The sequence below is a fragment of the Gopherus evgoodei genome, chromosome 1 (assembly GCF_007399415.2).
Source record: "Gopherus evgoodei ecotype Sinaloan lineage chromosome 1, rGopEvg1_v1.p, whole genome shotgun sequence".
NCBI lineage: Eukaryota > Metazoa > Chordata > Testudines > Testudinidae > Gopherus > Gopherus evgoodei.
Genome location: NC_044322.1, coordinates 53,359,691 through 53,381,064, shown reverse-complemented (window position 1 = coordinate 53,381,064; position 21,374 = coordinate 53,359,691). Strand labels below are relative to the sequence as shown.

Genomic DNA, 21,374 nt, shown 5'->3' with positions numbered 1-21,374 from the left:
CTATAACGCGGCAAGATTTTTTGGCTCCTGAGGACAGCATTATATTGGGGTAGAGGTGTATTTGAAAATGTGGTAAACATCTAAAAATGTTTAAAATAAAGTATATTCTATTGTTGTTTAACAATGCAATTAATCATGATTAATTTTTTTAATCTCTTGACAGCCCTAATAATAACTACTAGCTCTTACATCATGCATTTCATCTGCAGATCTCAAAGCAGTTTACAAGGGATGTCAGTATCATTCTCCTCATTTTACAGATGGGAAGACTGAGATACAGTGCGAGGTGAAGTGAGTTCACCTACCAGGCTAGTGGCAGAACCAGGAGTAGAACCCAGATTTCCCGAATTCCAGTATAGGATGGGGATTCACTTCCACTTTAAAAGGCAACAAAGAGTCCTGTGGCACCTTATAGACTAACAGACATGAATTCACCCACGAAAGCTTATATTCAAATACGTCTGTTAGTCTATAAGGTGCCACAGGACTCTTTGTTGCTTTTTACAGATCCAGACTAACATGGCTCCCCCTCTGATACTTCTTACTTTGACATCTATGCAAACTTCAGTTTAGAGTTAAGTACAGTATTCAAACAGTTGGCTTTGCCCACAAATGCCTCTGTCCTATTAATTTTAACACACACAACTTTATGCATGTGAGCAGTCAGTTCTGTGCAAGATATTAATCTCTCACATCAGCATTTTCAGGATTGGATCCAGAGCTAGTAACTTCCATGAACTCAAACAGGTTTCCTTACAGAGGCTATGTGTACACTGGGGGGCTTTACTGGTATAGTATAGGTATAATATACCAGCAGAGTGCTCCTGATGTGGGAACAGCTGCATTGGCAAAGCTGCCAGCTTTTCCAGCAAAGTTTATAAAGTTCATCAAATGTACAGGAAAGTTTATTAAATTCAATAGTACCTGCAAGCACATATTGAGTTTCAAAAGTCCATAGCAAATAGCTCCAAGGTTTTGCTGCTGACATAATCAGAAATAGTCCTAGGTCTAATTGGTCTAATAGTTGAGGTCTAATTGAAGACCACTGAATATAATACATTTAATGTTTTTTGATAAAGTGTTTTTGATAAATTACAGAAAGTTGAATGTCACTTTTTGAAGTCCCATATTTCAGAAGTGTTTTGTCTAATTTCTGTAAAATTCTCTTATGGCGATACTTGCAAAATTTGACTTTGCTTTCCAAATTTCCAACATCATAGTCTGTTTTTTGAGGAAGTTAAGTGGGCAAAATGGGGCTTATAACAAAAGCTAGTTACAGTGTTAGGGCCTGATCATGATAACTCTTGCTCATGTGAGTAGTCCTTACTCATGATAATAGTTCCATGACTGCTTATGTGGGTAAGGGTTACTCAGATGAATAATTATTTACAGGATCTGGTCCTTAATTGTGGAATCTCTATCTTGTCTCCCTAATTCTTGCAACTCCTTTGTGGGGTAGGTAAGTAACAAATTTCTGATCTTATGCAGGGAAACTTATGGAGAGGAAAGATTTGTTTTACTGTTACAACAAGAAGCACAAAAGAGCTTTTTGTTACTTTTTCTTCTTGGAAAGTAGGTACATCCAAAGGATCCCATCCTACAAACACTAAGGCCAGGTCCACACTACAGCGTTAAATCGATTTAACGCTATAACCGTCCACACTACAAGGCACTACAAGGTTAGTGTGGACAGATATCGAAGTTATTGGTCCTATTCTTTTACTGAGCTACCCAGAGTGCACCGCTCCAGAAATCGATGGTACCCTGGGACCATGGACGCACACCACTGAAGTAATGTGCCCTAGTGTGGACGCGTAAAACCTGTTTTATAAAATCGATTTTACTAATATCGATTTAAAGCTGTAGTGTGGACGTAGGCTAAGGCACACCTGTGGCTGCTCACATGAGTAATCTTAGCATTAGAATAGCTCACATGGGTGTTGATATCATGTACCACCCTATATATTCAGTTGCATTATTTTCACCTGGACATGAATAGTTTGTCTTGCTTTGATTGTGCCTTTTTTTAACATTAATGGAGATGATGGGCTAATTCTGCAAAGAAACAGATGTCTTGGAATCGATCCAAACAGAGAAGGGAAACTGAAATTAGGGGACTTGTCAGCAAGTATTCAGAAATAAAACTGAAACTCTACCTAAATCATGTGTATCTTGATATCTGCCAAGCCCTAAGCAGCATGGCAGCAGCTTGCTATACTGAAAACTGTGTGAAATAGAGTGCTACAAAGTTAGGGCCTGACTCTGCAAACACTTAACCACACACACTTTTCTCATGTGACTAGTCCCATTGTACCCAGAATTTAGTATTGTATTAATGTCCATTGAACAGCCCTCGCATGATTTCTAGTTGCTAATGGCAGACTGGGGGCTGGTCTACACGGGGGGGGGTGGGGGTGGGGGATTGATCTAAGATACGCAATTTCAGCTATGCTATGCTATTTGTGTAGCTGAAGTTGAAGTATCTTAGTTTGACTTACCTGGCCTTCCTCACAGCGGCAAGCCAACCGCTGCGGCTCCCCCGTTGACTCCACTTACTCCTCCTGCTGAGGTGGAGTATGGGCATCGATTCGGGGATCGATTTATCGCATCTAGATGAGACACAATAAATTGATCCCCGATAGATCGATTACTACCCACCGATCCGGCGGGTAGTGCAGACATGGCCTGGATTGAAACCAGCTAGAAATAAAAAGCTGTTATTCCATTATCCATCTCCTGACTCACTATTCAGACTGATAAAACAACAAGGAGTCCTTGTGGCATCTTAGAGACTAACAAATTTATTTGGGCATAAGCATTCGTGGGCTAGAACCCACTTCATCAAATGCAACTATTCAGACTGATAGTAAATCTTAATCTGAAACTTTTGCACTTCAATTAATGGTGACATGTTTTCCCCCGGCTGATCACTGTGATGCAGCATTGGAAAGGGCAAGATACTCTTGCAACAGAAATCAGTGGAATGCCAAATAGTTAAATTGGAAGACCGAGTGGTGCAATTTCTAAGGCTTCAGTTGAACTAATCAGAGCAGAGAAAAAGCCTGTTTTCATTGTTTAATAATGAAAGGAACAGTTATGTTGTGGCTTTACTTTTTCATCTGCAGGATATTTGGCATGTTTTCTGAGCAAATGTTGTTTACCAGATTATCAGATTGAAACAATGCTACCAACCCATAGGGCAGGGGTGACCAACCTGAGTCTGAGAAGGAGCCAGAATTTACCAATGTACATGGCCAAAGAGCCACAGTAATATGTCCGCAGCCCCCTAGCAGCTCCCCACACCCGCTCCCAGCATCTCCCATCCACCAGCAGCCCTGCCAATCAGCACCTTCCCCTTCCTCCCAGCACCTTCCAATCATCTGTTTCATGGCATGCAAGAGGCTTGTGGGAGGGAGGAGCGAGGGCACTGCAGGCTCAGGGGAGGGGGTGGAGTTGGGGCAGGGTCCGTGGCAGAGCCATGGCTGAGCAGGGAGCACTCCCCAGCACACTGGAAAGTTGGCGCCTGTAGCTCCAGCCCCAGAGTCAGTGCCTATACAAGGAGCCACATATTAACTTCTGAAGAGCCGCATGTGGCCCTGGAGCCACAGGTTGGCTCCCCTGCCATAGGGCATCAGCAAACATAACTGAATATGTGAGGCTTTCACATGAGCCCAAGGAATAAGAGAGGGAGTGACCAGCTTGAAAACTCTGGATTATATTGTAAAAGTAGTCATATTAAAATAAGCTCTAGGACACATAGAATGTAAAATGTAATATATATCAACAACTTACATAGACAAATTATATTTATTCTTTTATATATCATTACTCCTGGGGGATTCTGTTCCAAAACTTTAAAAATTTTGTGCACAATATTTTAAAATTCTGCAAAATTCTGCAAATTTTATTTGTCAAAATAACACTACATAATCATTCCAGTTCCAGTTATTTTGGTAATTTCAAAATACCTATCAGCAAGTATGTCTGTAACTATACAGACACACACACAAATTCCCCCGGGAGTAGAAAGTTAAAGAACCCCCTATGGCAACCCAGTTCCTGTTTCTCTGCCCCCATTACTTCCCCCCGCTCCAGATCCCAGCTGGGGGGCCAGACACGCACAATTCCTCACCCCTGAGCCCACCTTTGCCCCCCCCAGCCAATACACCCAAACCACCTCCTCCCCAAAGCCCAGCTGCAAAGCCCCCCCAGCCCAGATACCTGCACCCCATCTCCCCCCCGGCCCAGATACCCATCTCCCCTCCCCGAGTTCAGCTGTGGGGCCCCCCCATGCCCAGACACCCTTCCCTCACAGAGCCCAGGGATCCAGAGGGAGAAACAGCCTGATGCTTGGTCCCAGGCTTGCACAGTTTCCTTCATAGAATGATAGAATATCAGGGTTGGCTGCCCTCTCCTTCCCTCAGGGAATGCTGGGAACTGCAGCTTCCAGGAACCCTCTAGCTCACTCTCCCTCCCCCTAGAAGTGTCTTCTGTGTGCAAGCTCTGCTGAGTCCAGTGGTTCGTAGTGGCAGCTACAGCACTACTGCCCATTTATGTGAGGGAAAGGAAATTCTGCGCAAACAGCGTTCATTTCTGCAAAATTCTGCATTGTGCAGTGACACAGAATTCCCCCAGGAGTAGCATGTTAAAACCCCGCCTTTTAAAACTTTTGTTTTTGTTCATTTCTGTTTCATCTAAAATAAAAGATGTTTAACCCAGTTTGTTCATCTGACATAGAGCAAAACACAGTTGTAGACTATTATAAAACAGGATCCAGGAGTTGCTTAGAATTAGAAATTCAGAGAGACATTTGGCCTTTTATATTTATCTGTCTTTTCAACAACATTCCCTGAACAAGTAGGTTTAAAAAAAATGAAAAAGAACTTTGTACATTTTACATAAAAACACAGCAGAATATATGTTTAATATTAAAGTCACCTTAAAAAGTTAGTGGATTGAGTGTCCAGGTCAAATTCAGTGGTGAGTTTAGAAAGAGGCTTTGTTGGCATAATTTACCTCTTCTTCCTGCAATGTGTACATTACACCAGCTTAGACTCCCTTACACTTAAGAACTTTTACCAACTGGTAATTTGCACCCCTTCTAATATGTCATCTCTGAATATGGCCCACTAAGTATTGGAAGACTACTTTGATGTAACTTGTAAGCTGTGGGGCCAGAAGAGAGGAGTGTTACAAGTAAAGTAACCAAAAAGAGATATGAGACCCTCCCCTACTTCTGTTTCCTATATTCTGGCTCCTGAGTGAGCAAGTTATACCAATTTAGGCATTATCTGCACTCAGGAATAGTGCTGATTCAGCAGTTGGTGTACCTGCACCAATGTTAACCCTTAAGTGTAGACAAGAGGAAGCTAGGGTTTGCTTCAGTTACGCTAGTCAGGATTTAACCTTGCTTGGGCTAATGAGGGTTTACTTCACTGGGTGCAAACGCTGGCATGCTCTTATGTACACCTAAGGTTCAACGTGGGTATAGCTACACCAATTGCTGAATTAGTGCTATTTCTCTGTAGACAAGTCTAATTAGACTTCTTCCTTGTAAGTTGCTCTAAAATAGAGTTCAATTATGTCTGAACAGGGTGAAGCCAGAGGCGGGCTATAGTGGTCCTGATATGCAAAATCAGTCATTCCACTTGGGAATAGGGGCAAAAGACTAACCAAACCATCTGATAGTTGTTTCTGTCTGAAGTTTCACTCCAGATAACTCGTGTTTGTCTGTGCACCTTACAATTCGCAGGTGATGCACAAGGTGGTGTAAGTTTGAGGAGCCCACCTCGTACCATCTTAAACATCACTTCTGAATTTAGCCCTTTGCTGGAGAGCACCAATCAGTGTATCAGTGATTGCCACACTGATAACCATTAGGGCATTGACAGTAAGCATTGGAGAAGTCCTCACTCAATTTTTGAAGATAGTATTATAGATTTGTTATGAAAAAAGCCAGAAATGTAAGCTCTCCAACACTCTGGTGTTTGAACATAGTTGAGAAATAGAATGCGAAGGCAAAATTTTCAAAGAAAATGCAATGGATGCTCCTGCAGAATGTGTGTCTGTGCAAAAGTGCCTGTTTGCTGAAGTAGTTGAGGGTTTTTGTGAAGATGCAATATGGGACTGGGAGTCAAGAAATCAAGTTTATAGTCCTGTCTCTGATACTTGACTGACTTTCTGACCTCTACCAAGTCACTTATCCTCTGTGTAGCTGAGTTTATTCATTTGTTGATTGGAACTAATTAAACTTTGTAAAACTCTTGGATCATGTAAAGTATCATAAATCCTATATAATCTTATTCGGCCCTTCTAAAAGGTCTGTATTACTTATAAGCCCAGGTACAGAGTGTTAGGGCATCACACTTATGTACCATAGAGTCATTGGTACTGAACTGAAGCCATGTACTTCAGAGTTCCTTGACTCCATGAGGTACACAAATGAAGTGAGATTATTAGATCTAAAATATCTGCAGTATTAGTATCTCTATCACTCTATTTAAAGCCTTTATTAAAGTATCTATCAAAAGGACTTCATCAAAATGTTCCCAGGTTATAAACAATGTGCAAACGCTGCGTGGGCCTGCAGTACTGCAGGGAATGGAAGAAAATATAATTATGCAGGTGACTTTAAACTAGATAAATCCATATGTTTTAATATCTGTTTTTAAATGAAATCTTAACTTGGTATTTTGAGATTTTTTAATGAGCCTTTCTTTTTGAAAAAAAATCCTCGTGCTTATATGCCAACCTTAATGGCATCTTTTTGCCTGAGAATTCCATATCCTTTGATACCAGTCTGTTAAACAGAGTATTCATTTTAAAATTTGCTTATAAAAATAGATTTTTGGGTCATCCATAATTGCTTCATGTATCTTGGTGGGGTTTTATGTTCCTTTCCAATTTATTCATTTAACAATAACCATTACATATATGGAATTTGGTTGTATGTCTAACCTCCAGGAAATATGATAAGGTTTCCCCCAAGATTTTAGGAATGAGTTGGGCAAGTGAAAGTCATCAGATGACCTGAGTGTTTTTGTTAAATGTGAAAGAAGTCTGGACACTTTTAAAAAGCGTTAATTGTTTGTTCTGGTATTATTTTAGACTTGGCCTGTGTTAAAGTGGGAGAGGCTTTCATGTGAGGGAATGCATGAGGATAGAAAATAAGGGTTCTGGGATTACACTTTAGTGTACCTGCTGAGCTGCACATTTTCAAAACCTTTATAGCCTCTCTTAAATCAGCTTCAGGATAGAGTAAGTTGTGAAATTCATTTTGTAGACTTCAGTGAAAATGACATGGCCATCTTAAAGTATTTTTTTAAAACTGGTGTTACTTGATGAATACTGCATAGATTACTGTAGACTATACCTTAAATAATATATACCAAAACAAATTTTAGAGAGACAAGGTGGATGAGGTAATATTCCTTTATTGAACCAATAAAAAAAAAAGCTCAAAAGCTTTTCTCTCTCACCAATGGAAGTTGGTCCAATAAGACAGTGGTTCTCAACCTAGAGTATGTGTATCCCTGGGGGTACACAGAGGTCTTCCAGGAGGTACATCAGCTTATCTAGATATTTGCCTAGTTTTACCACAGGCTACATAAGAAACACTAGCAAAGTCAGTACCAGCTAAAATTTCATACAGACAATGACTTGTTTATACCACTCTATATAAACTATATACTGAAATGTAAGTGTGATATTTATATTCCAGTTGATTTATAATTATATGGTAAAAATGAAAAAGTAAGCAATTTTTCAGTAACAGTGTGCTGTGACACTTGTATTTATGTCTGATTTTGTAAGCAAGTAGTTTTTAAGAGCGGTGAAACTTGGGAGTATGCAAGACAAATCAGACTCCTGAAAGAGGTACAGTAGTCTGGAGAAGTTGAGAGCCACTGCAATAAGTGATATGACCTCACCCACCTTGTCTCTCTAATATCCTGAGACTAACGCAGCTACAATAATACTGCATAAAACCAGTTTTGACATTTATTTAAACAGCCTCATAAAGACATTGTCTTTAGCTCTTAATTACCTCATTTGTTGGGGTTATAAAGGCACTTTATATGTGTGTGAATCTGTAATATAGTCATTCTTAAATGCTGTACCGTATGAACAATTGTCTAGTTTATCTATTGCTAATACACCTACCTTTACTGGGTGAGCAGTTTTGTCTATCTGCCTCCATCTTGGTACAGTATAGAATCATAGAATATCAAGGTTGGAAGCTATCCCTTCCCCCATTGAATTAATTGAAAGGCATGATTTCTAATCAGAAGACCTTGCACGCTCTAATTTGTTTTTTTGCTCATATAAAAGAAACTCCTTGGGACAGAGTTTATAAAAACTATTCTTGTATATTGTGGCAAATAATCCACCATCTTCCTTTAGGATTTAACAAGAGACCTCTTGCTGCATCTTCGGTTTGGCCTTTACTTATATTCTCCAATTTTTTTAACCAATTATGGGTCTTAGACCTTAAGACAAAAGACACATTTTAATTCTTAGTTTTCCTGGAAACAACAAAGATGCTTTGGTATTTCTTTTTAAGAAAGCCCATTGACTTAGCAACAACATTATCCTTTTCACTGAGTGTGGGGCTGAAAACCTCAAAAAAAGACAATCCAGTTACCTTTGTAAGTAAAGATCGCTATGCCTTTCACAAGGCTTGCAAAATGTGGTCTTTTTCTCTTATATCTGATGCCCTTTCCGCAAAAGTAATGCTTTCTTACCCTGACTTCTTATACAAGAGATAATACTAAAGAATGTGTTCCACATAAAAAGGGCTTCTTAATGTTCAAGACCAATGTGATTTGGTATCCATTTCTGCAAGAGAGCACCCTTGCAATGTTCTTCCCGTCTGTATGCCAACCTGATATTCAGGCATAACTGATTTCTAATGAAAATTACTTCTAGTCAATGTAAGAAATGACAGAGTAGGTCATGCTGGTGGGGACCTGGCATTGTATATGAAAGAGAGCCTAGAGTCACATAAAGTAAACAGCTTAAACGAATCAAAGTGTACCACAGAATCTCTATGGATAGAAATTCAATGTTTGAACAGTAAGAGTATAGTAAGTAGTAGGAATATACTACCAGCTCCCTGACCAGGATGGTGATAGTGATTGTGAAATCCTCAGGGAGATTAGACAGGCTACAAAGACAGAAAATAAATTAATGATGAGGGATTTCAACTATCTTCATATTGACTGGATATATGTCACCTCAGGAAGGGACACAGATAAAATTTCTAGAGATCATAAGTAACTGCTTGTGGAACAGCTTGTCCTGGAATCCACAGAGGGAGAGCCAATTCTTGTTTTAGTCCTAAGTGATACACAGAATCTGGTCCAACAGGTGATTATAACTGAATTGCTCAGTAATAGCGACTATAATATAAAAGACAGTAAGAGACCCCAAAAATGCCACAGTGGTTTAACAGCAGAGTAGAAGAAATGGTTAAAGGCAGTGGCGTAGCCAGGTTTTAACAGCAGGGGAAGCAAGCAAACATAAAAAAGGCGCCCCCCTTGGCTCCTCCTGCCACGCCGTGCCCCCTCCCCCCCCTTGGCTGGCTCCTCCGTCCACACTGTGGCCATGCTGCGCCCCCCCATGGCTGTACAGGGAGGCTGGCAGAGGACAGAGGTACGAGGGGAGGTGAAGGGGATGGAAAGGCAGGGGCATGGGGTACATGGGAGGGGTACACGGGTTATAGAGCTTGGGGAAGGGTTACCGGGGATGGGAGTGGACTGGAGTCCCCGAGGTTCTCTGTGCAGAGGGGCCTGGAGCTGCCCCTGGGACTGGGAGAGCCTGGGAGGGGCTTGCCGCGTGCAGCACCAGCCCAGCTCAGCGCTGGCCCTACCTCTTGGGGGGTAGGGGAAGAAGGCCAGGCGCGGTCTGAGCGAGCTGCTTCTGCGCCGGTCTGCCGCAGCTGCCTGCCCCATGGCTCCTTCGGCCATGTTGCTGGCAGTGCTGGCCGGCAGGTGCCGCTTCCGCCTCGTGATCAGCTATCTCCTTCCTGCTGGGAGACACAGCTGATCGGCGGGGGCAGGGCGGAAGCCGGATAGGCCTTTCAGAGCAGAGCCTGTGAGGCGCTGCTTTTTAAAAATGTGGGGACGAGAAGCAGCTGCTTTTGATGCATCCCACTAGCTACGCTACTGGTTAAAGGCAAAAAGGCATCCTTCAAAAATTGGAAGTCGAGTCCTAGTGAAGAAAATAGAAAGGAGCATAAACTCTGGTAAGTCAAGCGTAAACTAGGCAGGCCAAGAAAGAATCTGAAGAGCAACTAGAAAAAGACACAAAAACTAACAACAAATATTTTTTTAAGTACATTGGAAGCAAGAAGCCTACCAAACAGTCAGTGGGGCCACTGGACGATCGAAGTGCTAAAGGAGCACTGTAGGAAGACAAGGCCGTTACGGAGAAGCTAAATGAATTCTTTGTATTGGTCTTCACTGTATTGGATGTGAGGGACATCCTTGCACCTAAGCCATTATTTTAGGTGACAAATCTGAGGAACTTTCACAGCTTGAGAAGTCAATAGAGGAGGTTTTGGAACAAATAGATAAATTAAACAGTAATATGCCCCCAAGACGAGTTGATATTCACCTAAGAGTTCTGAAGAAACTCAGATATGAAATTGCAGAACTACGCCTTGTGCTATGATACCTATAACTTATTTCAGCCTCTGTATCAGATAACTGGACACCAATTTTTAACAAAGTTCCCAGAGGTGATCCTGGCAATTACAGGCCAGTAAGCCTAACTTAAGTACCAGGAAATTGGTTGAATCTGTAGATCAGAAAAAAATTATCAAGTACATAGATGAACACAATGCGTTGGGTTTTATAAAGGCAAATGCTGCCTCACCAATCTAATAGAACTCTTTGAAAGTGTCAACAAACATGGACAAGGGTGATGGAAATAGTGTACTTGGACTTTCAGAAAGCTTTTGACAAGGTTCCTCGCCAAAGGCTCTTAAGCAGAGTGTGCAGTCATGGGATAAGAGAAGGTCCTCTCATAGATCAGTAACTGGTTAAAAGCTGGGAATCAAGGGGTATCTCTACAGTGCAGTTAGACATTCATGGCTTGCCCGTGCCAGCTGACTCAAGCTCCTAGGACTCAGGCTAAGGGGCTGTTTAATTGTGGTGTAGATGTTCAGGCTCAGGCCTGAATGTCTACACCACAATTAAACAGCCCTTTAATCCAAGCCCCGTGAGCCTGAGTCAGCTGGTACAGGCCAGTTGCGGGTTTTTATGGCAGTGCAGGTATACCCAAAGGGTAGGAATAAATTGAGAGAGGTAAATAGGAGGGTCCCCAAAGGATCTGTGTTGAGACCAGTACTGTTCAACATACTTATACATGATCTGGGAAAAGGTGTAAATGGTGAGGTGGCAAAATTTGCAGATGATACAAAATTACTTAAAATAGTTAAGTCCAAATCTGACTGTGAAGAGTTGCAAAGGGATCTCACAGAACTGTATGACTGTGACAAAATGGCAAATGAAATTCAGTGTTAATGAGGGCACAGTCATGCATTTTTGAAAACATAATTCCAACTATACATACAAAACAATGATGTCTAAATGAGTTGTTACCGCATAAGAAAGAGATTGTGACGGCACTGTGGCTAGTTCTCTGAAAACATCCACTGAGTGTGCAGCAGCAGTCCCCGTCCTTTCCCCCACCCACCCCCCAAAAAAGCTAACATTATGTTAGGAACCATTAGGAATGGAATAGAAAACAAAACTGAAAATATCATAACACCACTGAACAAATCCATGAACACCCACATCTTCAGTACTATATGCAGTTTTGGTCACCCCATCTCAAAAAAGATATATTAGGGTATATTAGCATATATGTAATATATTAGAGATGCAACCGCATGCTTTTGGTGTCCCTAAACCTCCAATTTCCAAAAGCTAGGAGTGGATAACGGGAGGATGGATGATTGGAAATTGCCCTGTTCTTTCCATTTTTTCTGAAGCACTGGCACTTGCAATTGTCATAAGAAGGCTACTGGGCTAGGTGGCCATTGTTCTTGTCCGGTATAGCCATTCTTGTGTTCTGATTTAATGGGCATACTGTGTGGCTTTCGGGGGGAAATTACTAGTATCTGAAAGGTAAATCCAGGTAATACAGACAAGTGTGTTGGTGAAGTATGATGGGGTGGGAAAGATCTCTCAATTTATGAATTTTAAAATTATTTTCAGAGCCTGTTACTGATCTTCCTATGAAACCTGATCGTGGACCTTTATTTACAAGACTGCGTAATCCAAGTACAGGCAAGTTTGCAACAGTTAAGGACATTGTTAATATTATGGTTAATTCTCTCCTTATCTCTACCAGATTAATATTTTGCAGACTGAAACGAAGATAGTGTTAATTTCATGTGCCAGAGATTTTGCTGACAATGCCGTGTAGTTAATTCAGTTCAAACATTTAGGATTTATTTTATAATTTTAATTGGTGGAATTGTTCATCAGAAATATTGGCCGCATAAAAAAGTGGTATATTTCAAATATATCTTTTAAATGCATTAGTTTTTTGGGGATCCACAAGCATTTCTTATAAATCCAAATTTAGATTCTTCAGCTAGTCACCTTATGCTATAAAATAAACATTCACTTAGGAGAGGGTTTTATTATACTTGCCAAACTTTTGAGCCTTTTCATTTTTAACTACAATTTTCTTTTTACTCAGTCCAAAGTGAGGTATCTCTTTTTTTGTCAGTAGATGATGATTTACCTTTAATTAGAAACATATTGGAAAAACAAATAATGTAGAAAATTTAATGAACCTCCTTCCAATCTCCAAAATAATCATTTTCTTCTTTGGTTGCATAGCTAAAGTATCTTAAAGCTCCCTTTGTCTAAGACTTTCTTTTCATTAAAGTATGCAGTATTAAACCCTGTTTAGTTTATTTAAACAGAAAATCTTCACATTTAAAGTAGTTTGTTTGAAAAAATCTGGTTAAAGTTGTTTCTTCGCTTCCTTCATAAATTCATTTGCTTTCGGTAGGATCACTGGGTTTTTTAAAATGTCACCACTCATGTTTATGACATTAAAACACATCAGAGAAACTTAATTACAGGTGCAGATAATCAGCTAGTTTCTGTTTTGTGCCTAAAGGAAGAGATTAGTGAAAGATAAGAGATGCAGAATGGAAAGAGAGTTTATTAATTCTGTTTAAAAATATTCAGAATTTTAGCTTCAAAATATAAAGCAATGCACAACTTCCATCTGCTGTACTGAATTGGCTTTGCAATTTGTCACCAGAATTGAAAAAAGGTGGATAAGAATTTATATTTTACCAGGGAAGGAAGTGATCTGTTTAACTTGTAGAATAAAAAGTGTGTGGGTAAGGCTTTAGAGAAAGAGGGCTTAAGTGTAGTTGTTGACACCGAAGCTGGGTAACTTACTAATAGAACAGAGGTCGGGCAACCTTTCAGAAGTGGTGTGCTGAGTTTTAAACGTTTTAGAAGTCTCTTTCTAGAAGTCTATTAGGTATAACTAAACTATTGTTGTATGTAAAGTAATAAGGTTTTTAAAATGTTTAAGAAGCTTCATTTAAAAATTAAATTAAAATGCAGAGCCCCCCAGAACAGTGGCCAGGACCCAGCGGTATGAGTGCCACTGAAAATAAGCTCGTGTGCCGCCTTCGGCACACGTGCCATAGGTTGGCCTACCCCTGCTAGAATTACCAGAAGCCTATTTAAAGATCTGTAATGCGCAATCCTTTGGTTATGTACCTTATGTATGAGTGCAGCATCTGAATAGGAAGAGAAGAAACACCCTTTTAGCATCTTTTTAGAATATTTGTGTTTTAATAAATAAATTGTTGTCTCCAAATATGTGTAAACACCCATGCAGTGTGGTGTGCTCTTGAGTGCTCAGCCAAACTAACCAAGACTGCAAAATCATACAACTTCCAAAGCAAAGTCTTGGTGACTTACCATTATAGTAATGGAGATTGTCAGCCTTTTTCATAATATATTTGGCATTTTGTAATCAAAACTAATATGGGAGGCATAAAAATGATCCATTCCACTTTGTCCATGTGAACCAGTGAGAAGCAGGGGGATTTTGTGAAGGGGCCTAAAACAAAGCATTTCTGTAATCTCCAGGATTTCAAGTTTCTAATGAAACCCACTAGTTCAGCTCCTTCATTCCCCTAATTCATTTAACCCATACTCTCCCTACATCTGTACCAACACACAAAAATAAACGACAAACAATAAAATGGCATTTAAAACAGCTGGTACTCTCTTTCCCTATCCCTGAGTCAGAAAACTCAGAGACAGACACAAAGAAAGAACAGCGAAATTCTCGCTGTCACCACTCCCTCCCATACAGACAAAAGCTAATTTCTTGTGTGATCTGATTTGGGTTTGAATCAAAGGCTTTGCACTGTAAAATGAACTATTCACACTTTTTATTTATTGATTCAAAATTGAGAGGGGATTATAGAGCTGGTAAACGAACATCTGTATATAATAGTTTTCTTTGTCTAAGCTTTCTTTGTAGTTACAGTGTATGTAGAAAGTTATGTATGTTTATGTATATATTAGGCACATTCTTCAGACATACTGGATGGTCTTTTGATTTTCATGAAAGCTTACAAATACAAACCAGATTTCTTTTAACAGGGGAAGCTGCCCTGTACTTATTCAATAGCAGTGCACAGCAGCTGTTTGAAGTAAAAGCTTTTCATGAAGAATATCGTTCTTGGTTTATAGGTCAGACTGTTCAACATGGTGAGTAACATAGTGTTTCTTCTCCCTTACCCCTCAGTGTAACTAATATTCATACATTTTCCCCCCATAAATTTACTGGTGTGTCTCCTAATCGTAGAGTCCAGTCACACAGTATCTCCACCTTCTGAGGCACTCACATGCCATCTGGATTTAGCCAGGGGTGTGGCTTTGTGGTCTCTTAGAAGACTGCCTTTGGCAGCCTCAATTAGACAGATGTTCGTGTGTCTTGAAAAAAATCAAATTGTAGTAAACTCAAGTGCCACAAAATATTTAGCTTTCCTTTTCAATCAACCTGACAAGTCCTCAGGGAACGTATGTATATTTTAATTTGAGGGAAAAAAGCATAAATGGACCCATTTATTTTAGCAATGAAATATAGTTTCAGGCATTGAACATTTGGTCTCTCTTCCTTTCACTTACCGTTCTGGTTCCCAGAAAAGCTTTGGGATCTCAAGCTGATGGTTCTTTTTCTGAGGCTGGTATTTAGGAATTTCATAACCTGGAGCAAGTTCCCCTATTTATTCACAGCCTTCTCCTCATCCTATCTAGTCTTTTTAAATAGAAGGCAGACAACTTTCTGTACCTTCTCACCAAGGATCTAACAATGTTTTTATCAGTGAGGATGTCACTAGAGAAAAGTTTCTTGCCCAGTCAATTACTGCATCCTATTTTATTTGATTTTTTTTTGTAGACAAAGTATCATCTAATGAGTGGGGAACACACTATTTTCTAAAAACTGTATATCTTCTTTAATTGCATTATCCCTAGGTGTGTGTTTAATTCTAAATTTCCTTTGCACAGGTGCATATAGGAATAACCAGATTGCAAGTAATGCTGCTGTAAGCTTTGACTTGCTGCGGATGGGTGTTGAGCCAAGGGAGTGTGCATGCTTCATGCTACTGATTATGTTGAATTTTCTATGTCCCCTTCTCCTCCCACCTTCTGCCTTGGCCCCTGAGGCCTGGTCTACACTACGAGTTTATGTCGAATTTAGCAGCATTAAATCGAATTGCACCCGTCCACACAACAAAGCCATTTTTGTCGACATAAAGGGCTCTTAAAATTGATTTCTGTACTCCTCTCCGACAAGGGGAGTAGCACTGAAATTGACATTGCCATTTTCGAATTAGGTTAGGATGGCCACAATTCGACGCTATTGGCCTCCGGGACCGATCCCACAGTGCACGATTGTGACCGCTCTGGACAGCAATCTGAACTTGGATGCACTGGCCAGGTAGACAGGAAAGCCCCGTGAACTTTTGAATTTATTTCCTGTTTGCCCAGTGTGGAGCGCTGATCAGCACAGGTGACCGTGCAGTCCCAGAATCAAAAAAGAGTTCCAGCCTGGACCGTACGGGAGATACTGAATCTGGTCTCTGTATGGGGAGATGAATCTGTTCTATTAGAACTCTGTTCCAAAAGACAAAATGCCAAAACATTTGAAAAAAATCTCCAGGCCATGATGGACAGAGGCCACAACAGGGACTCAGCACAGTGCTGCATGAAACTTAAGAGCTGAGGACAAGTGTACCAGAAAGCCAAAGAATCAAATGGACGCTCACGGAGGGAGGAGCGACTGATGACTGTAGCTATCCCACAGTTCCTGCACTCTCCAAAAACCATTTGAATTCTGGGCTGAGCTCCCAGTGCCTGAAGGGTCAAAAACATTGTCGCGGGTGGTTCAGGGTATATGTCGTCAACCTCCTCTCCCTTTGTGAAAGCAAAGGGAAAAAAATAGTTTCTTGCCTTTTTTCAATGTCACCGTATGTCTCCTGGTTGCTGCTGGCAGACACAGTGCTGCAGCGCTACACAGCAGCGTCCCCTTGCTTTGCCTTGTGGACGACAGATGGTACACTATGAGTGGTCTCTGTCGTCTTTGTCCTGTGGGTGCTCCTGGCTGGCCTCGGTGAGGTCAGTCGGGGGCGCCTGCATGACAGCAGCAGACAGTACAGTATGACTGGTAACCGTCTTTGTCAACTTGCAAAGCAGCAGACGGTACAGTATGGATGGTAACCATCTTTGCTAACTTGCAAAGGCACGGAGATGCTGCTGTGTAGCGCTGCAGTACCACGTCTGTCAGCAGCATCCAGTAGATATACGGTGACAGTGGAAAAAGGCGGAATGGGCTCCATGGTTGCCGTGCTATGGCATCTGCCTGGGCAATCTAGGGAAAAGAGTGTGAAATGATTGTCTGCCGTTGCTTTCATGGAGGGAGGATTGACTGATGATATGGACCCATAACCACCCGCGACAAATTTTTGGCCCCATCAGGCATTGGGATCTCAACCCAGATTTCCAATGGGCAGGGGAGACTGCGGAAACTATGGGATAGCTATGGGATAGCTACCCACAGTGCAACGCTCCGGAAGTCGACGCTAGCCTCTGTACTATGGATGCACACCGCTGAATTAATGTGCTTAGTATGGCCGCATGCACTCGACTTTATACAATCTGTTTCCAAAAATCGGTTTCTGTAAAATCAGAATAATCCTGTAGTGTAGACATACCCTGAGAAACCATCACCTGCATCCTGTCCTCAGGAACCATTACCTGCATTTTGTTTAGAAGCCTGGAAAGGTGTTCCTAATTTCTTTGAGTGCTGCAGGGGCATGTATAAAATTAACTCCTGTAGCTCTGAAAAAGTGGTTCTTCTGATGATAATTCTCCAGCTTTTTGTTTTTGTTTGAGTATTCTAGGTATGTAGAAGTCTGAAATTCATTAGTTTTTCACTTCCTTTAAAATGGGTCCGTGTTCAATCTAGTTTTGTTAGCGAGCTTTTCAGGTTCCTGAGTGGAGTTTCCCTGTCATTTCTCCCATTTGTCTGACATATCAATACTTGTGCCATGGAATCTTTTAGTCTTGATTTCCTGCATCCCCTGAAAGAGGAGCTTACTCCAGTTCCCTGTAATTCTTGTTATCTTCTCTTGTTGGCCTTTTTTTTCTTTATATCCCACTTCTGATGCAAATACACTACCTGGAAAGTGGGTTGAACTGCCTCTCAAGCAGTAACATATTTGTTGTGGCTCTTAATGATCTAGTTTACAGAAGCTGCTGTTTGAAAAGCGTAACATTACCTCCCTTTGATAGCCAGCATGTCACCTTCACAGCATGCGCCATCTTCAGCTGTTCCAGAAACTTAGACCTGATCTGCACCTAAAACATAGATTGACTTAGCTGCGTTATTCAAGAGTATGAAAAAGTAAGCCTACCAAAGCCTCGGTTTAGACATAGATAGGTTGATGGAAGAATTCTGTCAAACTAGCTACTGGCTCTCAAGGGGGTGAATTTACTACACCACTGCAGCTCTGCTATTGTAGCACTTGTAGTGTAGACATATCCTGAGTTCCCTGCTGCCTTCCAAAGGCCTGTCTTTCTTTCTGCCTTTTTATAATTTATTTTTAAATATTTAATGATGATCTCGTTTGGATTTTTCTCATATTTTCCAAGTGACAGTAATGCATTACTAGACTCATTGGTACTGGAAATGTTGTTTTTATGGGAACAAATGAGTGTGTAGAGAAATAGAAATACATTTAGTATTCTGTGTCCCCAAAATACAAAAAAGCTGCTTTTAAAAAAAAAATTGCTTTCTCAGTGCTATGATAGTACCTTCCAGCCGTCAGATTAAAAGGTACCAATGACAAGGAATGACTGTAAGACAGAACTTGGGGAATTAGGTTTCATACTTACTTAGCGATCTTACTCTAAAATGGAGAAGATTTGGAAATAAATGTGCAAATTAATTAAAGACATCACAAATTATAATTTACCATTGGGCCTGTTGGTTCTGTTGTTACGTCTTCCACTGGAAAATCAACACTTTTTGCAATACGAAGAATGAATTATTAGTTGTAAACCAAATGATTCACCAATAACGTGATCTTGGTTTGGCAAGATTTAGGAAATACAAAATGGGGAAAGTATGTTAAAATTTCATTTCCTATTAGTGAATTAAAAAAAACCCTCTCTCTAGCTGTCAAGTCCAAATAGCTACACTCATTTTTGCTTTTCTAATTTCAAATGGTTATCAATTATTAGATCTTATCTAATGAATTGCTTTCAAGTTACATTGTTGTTTCCAATTATCTATATTGAAGGCTCTGTTAAATGAAGGCCCTATACTGCAACTGGTATATATTATTAAACATACCAAGTCTACCAAGTTCACTTTGTGTCGCATAAGAAACCAACGGAGAATTCCCCCATGCAGAGGGAATCTCTGGCCTTTGTAAAGCATGCAGAATTCAGCTACAACTCATCTTTTGCTTCCTACTGCAGAGCTTGCTGCCTGATGTAAATGGGGAAGGGGGCCACAGCTGAGCGAGGTCTCATTATGCCTGATTCTCTGCTGATGGAAGAGATTTCCCCTGTAGCATTCATTGAAGCTAGACCCCTGCAGCTTTAACTTTTGCCAGGACTAGGGGGAGAGCAGAATCATTGAGCTACAGTCAGCTTCCTATCAAGACACCCATCCTGCTGTGTTTGAACGTTGCTTAGGCACAACTGAGAATTGAGCCCTCCTATATTAAGGCATTTATAAAACAAAATAACAGAATTTACTTAACCACTTCATGAAAACACTGCAACCCCTATCAGTAAAATTAAAAGGAAATAATCAAGCTGCCTGTGTGTGTTATATTTCTGAGAATTAAATGTTCTTTCATCTTTCTGTCCATAGATGGACGCCTATTGTTTGCAACACCAATGGATCCTTTATTTCTGGTGCTTTTCTACCTCATAAAGGCAGAGAAAGAGGTAAGTGTCCTTGATTCTGGCATTAGAAATTTTAGGGGAAACAGCTATTTATTACTTTATTTTCTCTAAAAGTTATTTTAATTCTTTAAAGTGGGACTCCCACGCTAAATGAATGTTAATTATATTTCACTGAAGCATAAATACATGTCCCAGACAGGTTGTTGTCATCTTTGCCATTGTTGTTTGGTGATCAGAGATGTAGGGTGTTGTCAGTAAAAGATGTTATAGTTAAGGTTACATTTTGACTTTGATCATAAGCCTTATATTTCTGTCTCTGCTCATAATTATCTGCAAATTTTTCAATTTCATCTGAAGTGTTCCATTCTTGGTCTCATCCCAAAGGTGAATATTTTGGAAAGTTTGAGATGAATTCAGTCATCCATTTTTAATTATGGAAGGTGAGGGAAACAAAAAGTACTTTTGCCACTCTAGAAAAATGTGAAGATGCTGCTTTGCATGTTGATGAGTTTAAAAATGGCTGACCTTAACAAGCTGAAATTTCCACATCTAGTCCTTACTGAGGACTTATCTCTAAGCCAGTTTGCCTAACTAAATATAAAAATTAACAAAACAAGCTGAATTATAAGCCCTGGAAAAATCCGTTTTGTGACTGTCAGCACAAAATTTCCCTCTAACGTTTGAGGGGTTTTTGGCGCCAGTCGAACAAAGCACTTAAATACATGCTTAAGTACTTTGCTGGATTGGAGCCAAGTTACTTAGGACTTTGTGGGATTCATAGATTCTAAGGTCAGAAGGAACCATTGTGATTGACTAGTCCACCTCTTGTATAACATGGGCCATAGAACATCCCTGAAAAAATGTCTAGAGCAGATCTTTTAGAAAATATTCATTCTTGATTTAAAAATTGTCAGTGATGGAGACTCCACCAGACCTTTTGTAAATTGTTTCAATGGTTAACTACTGTCACTGTTAAAAATGTACACCTTATTTTCAGTCTGAATTTGTCTAGCTTCAACTTCCGGCATGTTTTATAATCCTCTAATTATTCCTGTGGCTCTTTTCTGAACCTTCTTCAGTTTATCAACATCCTGCTTGAATTGATGGCACCAGAATGGGATATAGTATTCCAGCAGCAGTCACACCAGTGCCAAATACATAGGTAAAATAGCCTCTCTACACTCGAGTCCCCTGTTTATGGATCCAAGGATTGCATTAGCCCTTTTTGCCACAGAGTTGTACTGGGAGCTCACAATCAGCTGATTTTCCAGCATGACTCCCAAATCTTTTTCAGCATTACTGCTTCCCTGGATAGATCCCCCGTAAGGACGGCCTACATTCTTTGTTCCTAGAGATTGCTATGAGTCCCTGTGACTGTGATGCCTGGAGGGGCCACACTGAGAATGCTTATTCAGGGCAAACTGCAAAGAATAGGGCAAACAATCCCCAAAACTGGTGGTTCTTCTTCGAGTGATTGCTCATGTGCATTCCACAATAGGTGTGTGTGCTCGCCACAGGTACCGGTGCTGGAAGTTTTTCCCCTAGCAGTACCGGTAGGGGAGCGCCCCAGTGACCCTTGGAGTGGTGCCGCTATTGCACGGTATAAGGGGTGCTGTGCACTCCCCCACCCTCAGTTCTTTCTTGCCTCCAGTGGAGGTTCCTTGGAACTGCTGTGCTCCAGCTCTCAGCTGTAGCTTTCCCTGTTTGGACTGTTGCTTAGTTCCTAGACAGTTAGTACTTGTGTGTGTTTTTTAAAAAAAAAAAAAAGTTTTATATAGAGTAGAAAAGTGTGCCTGGGTCAGGGCATGCCCCAGGCTTTAAGTCGTGCAACACTTGTAAACAGCCTATGCCTGTAAGTGATCCACACACTAGCGGTTTACACTGTCTTGGGGAAAT

General features: G+C 40.7%; 1 protein-coding gene across 1 annotated transcript in view; it reads left to right on the top strand.

Annotated features, from left to right (window-relative positions):
• The window catches only part of RNASEH2B (ribonuclease H2 subunit B), a 54,671-nt gene that overhangs the window by 2,950 nt on the left and 30,347 nt on the right, over window positions 1-21,374 (top strand). The window contains 3 exon segments of the mRNA XM_030564488.1: window positions 12,222-12,293; window positions 14,658-14,765; window positions 19,444-19,520. Of these exon segments, the coding sequence (XP_030420348.1) occupies window positions 12,222-12,293; window positions 14,658-14,765; window positions 19,444-19,520 (257 nt within the window).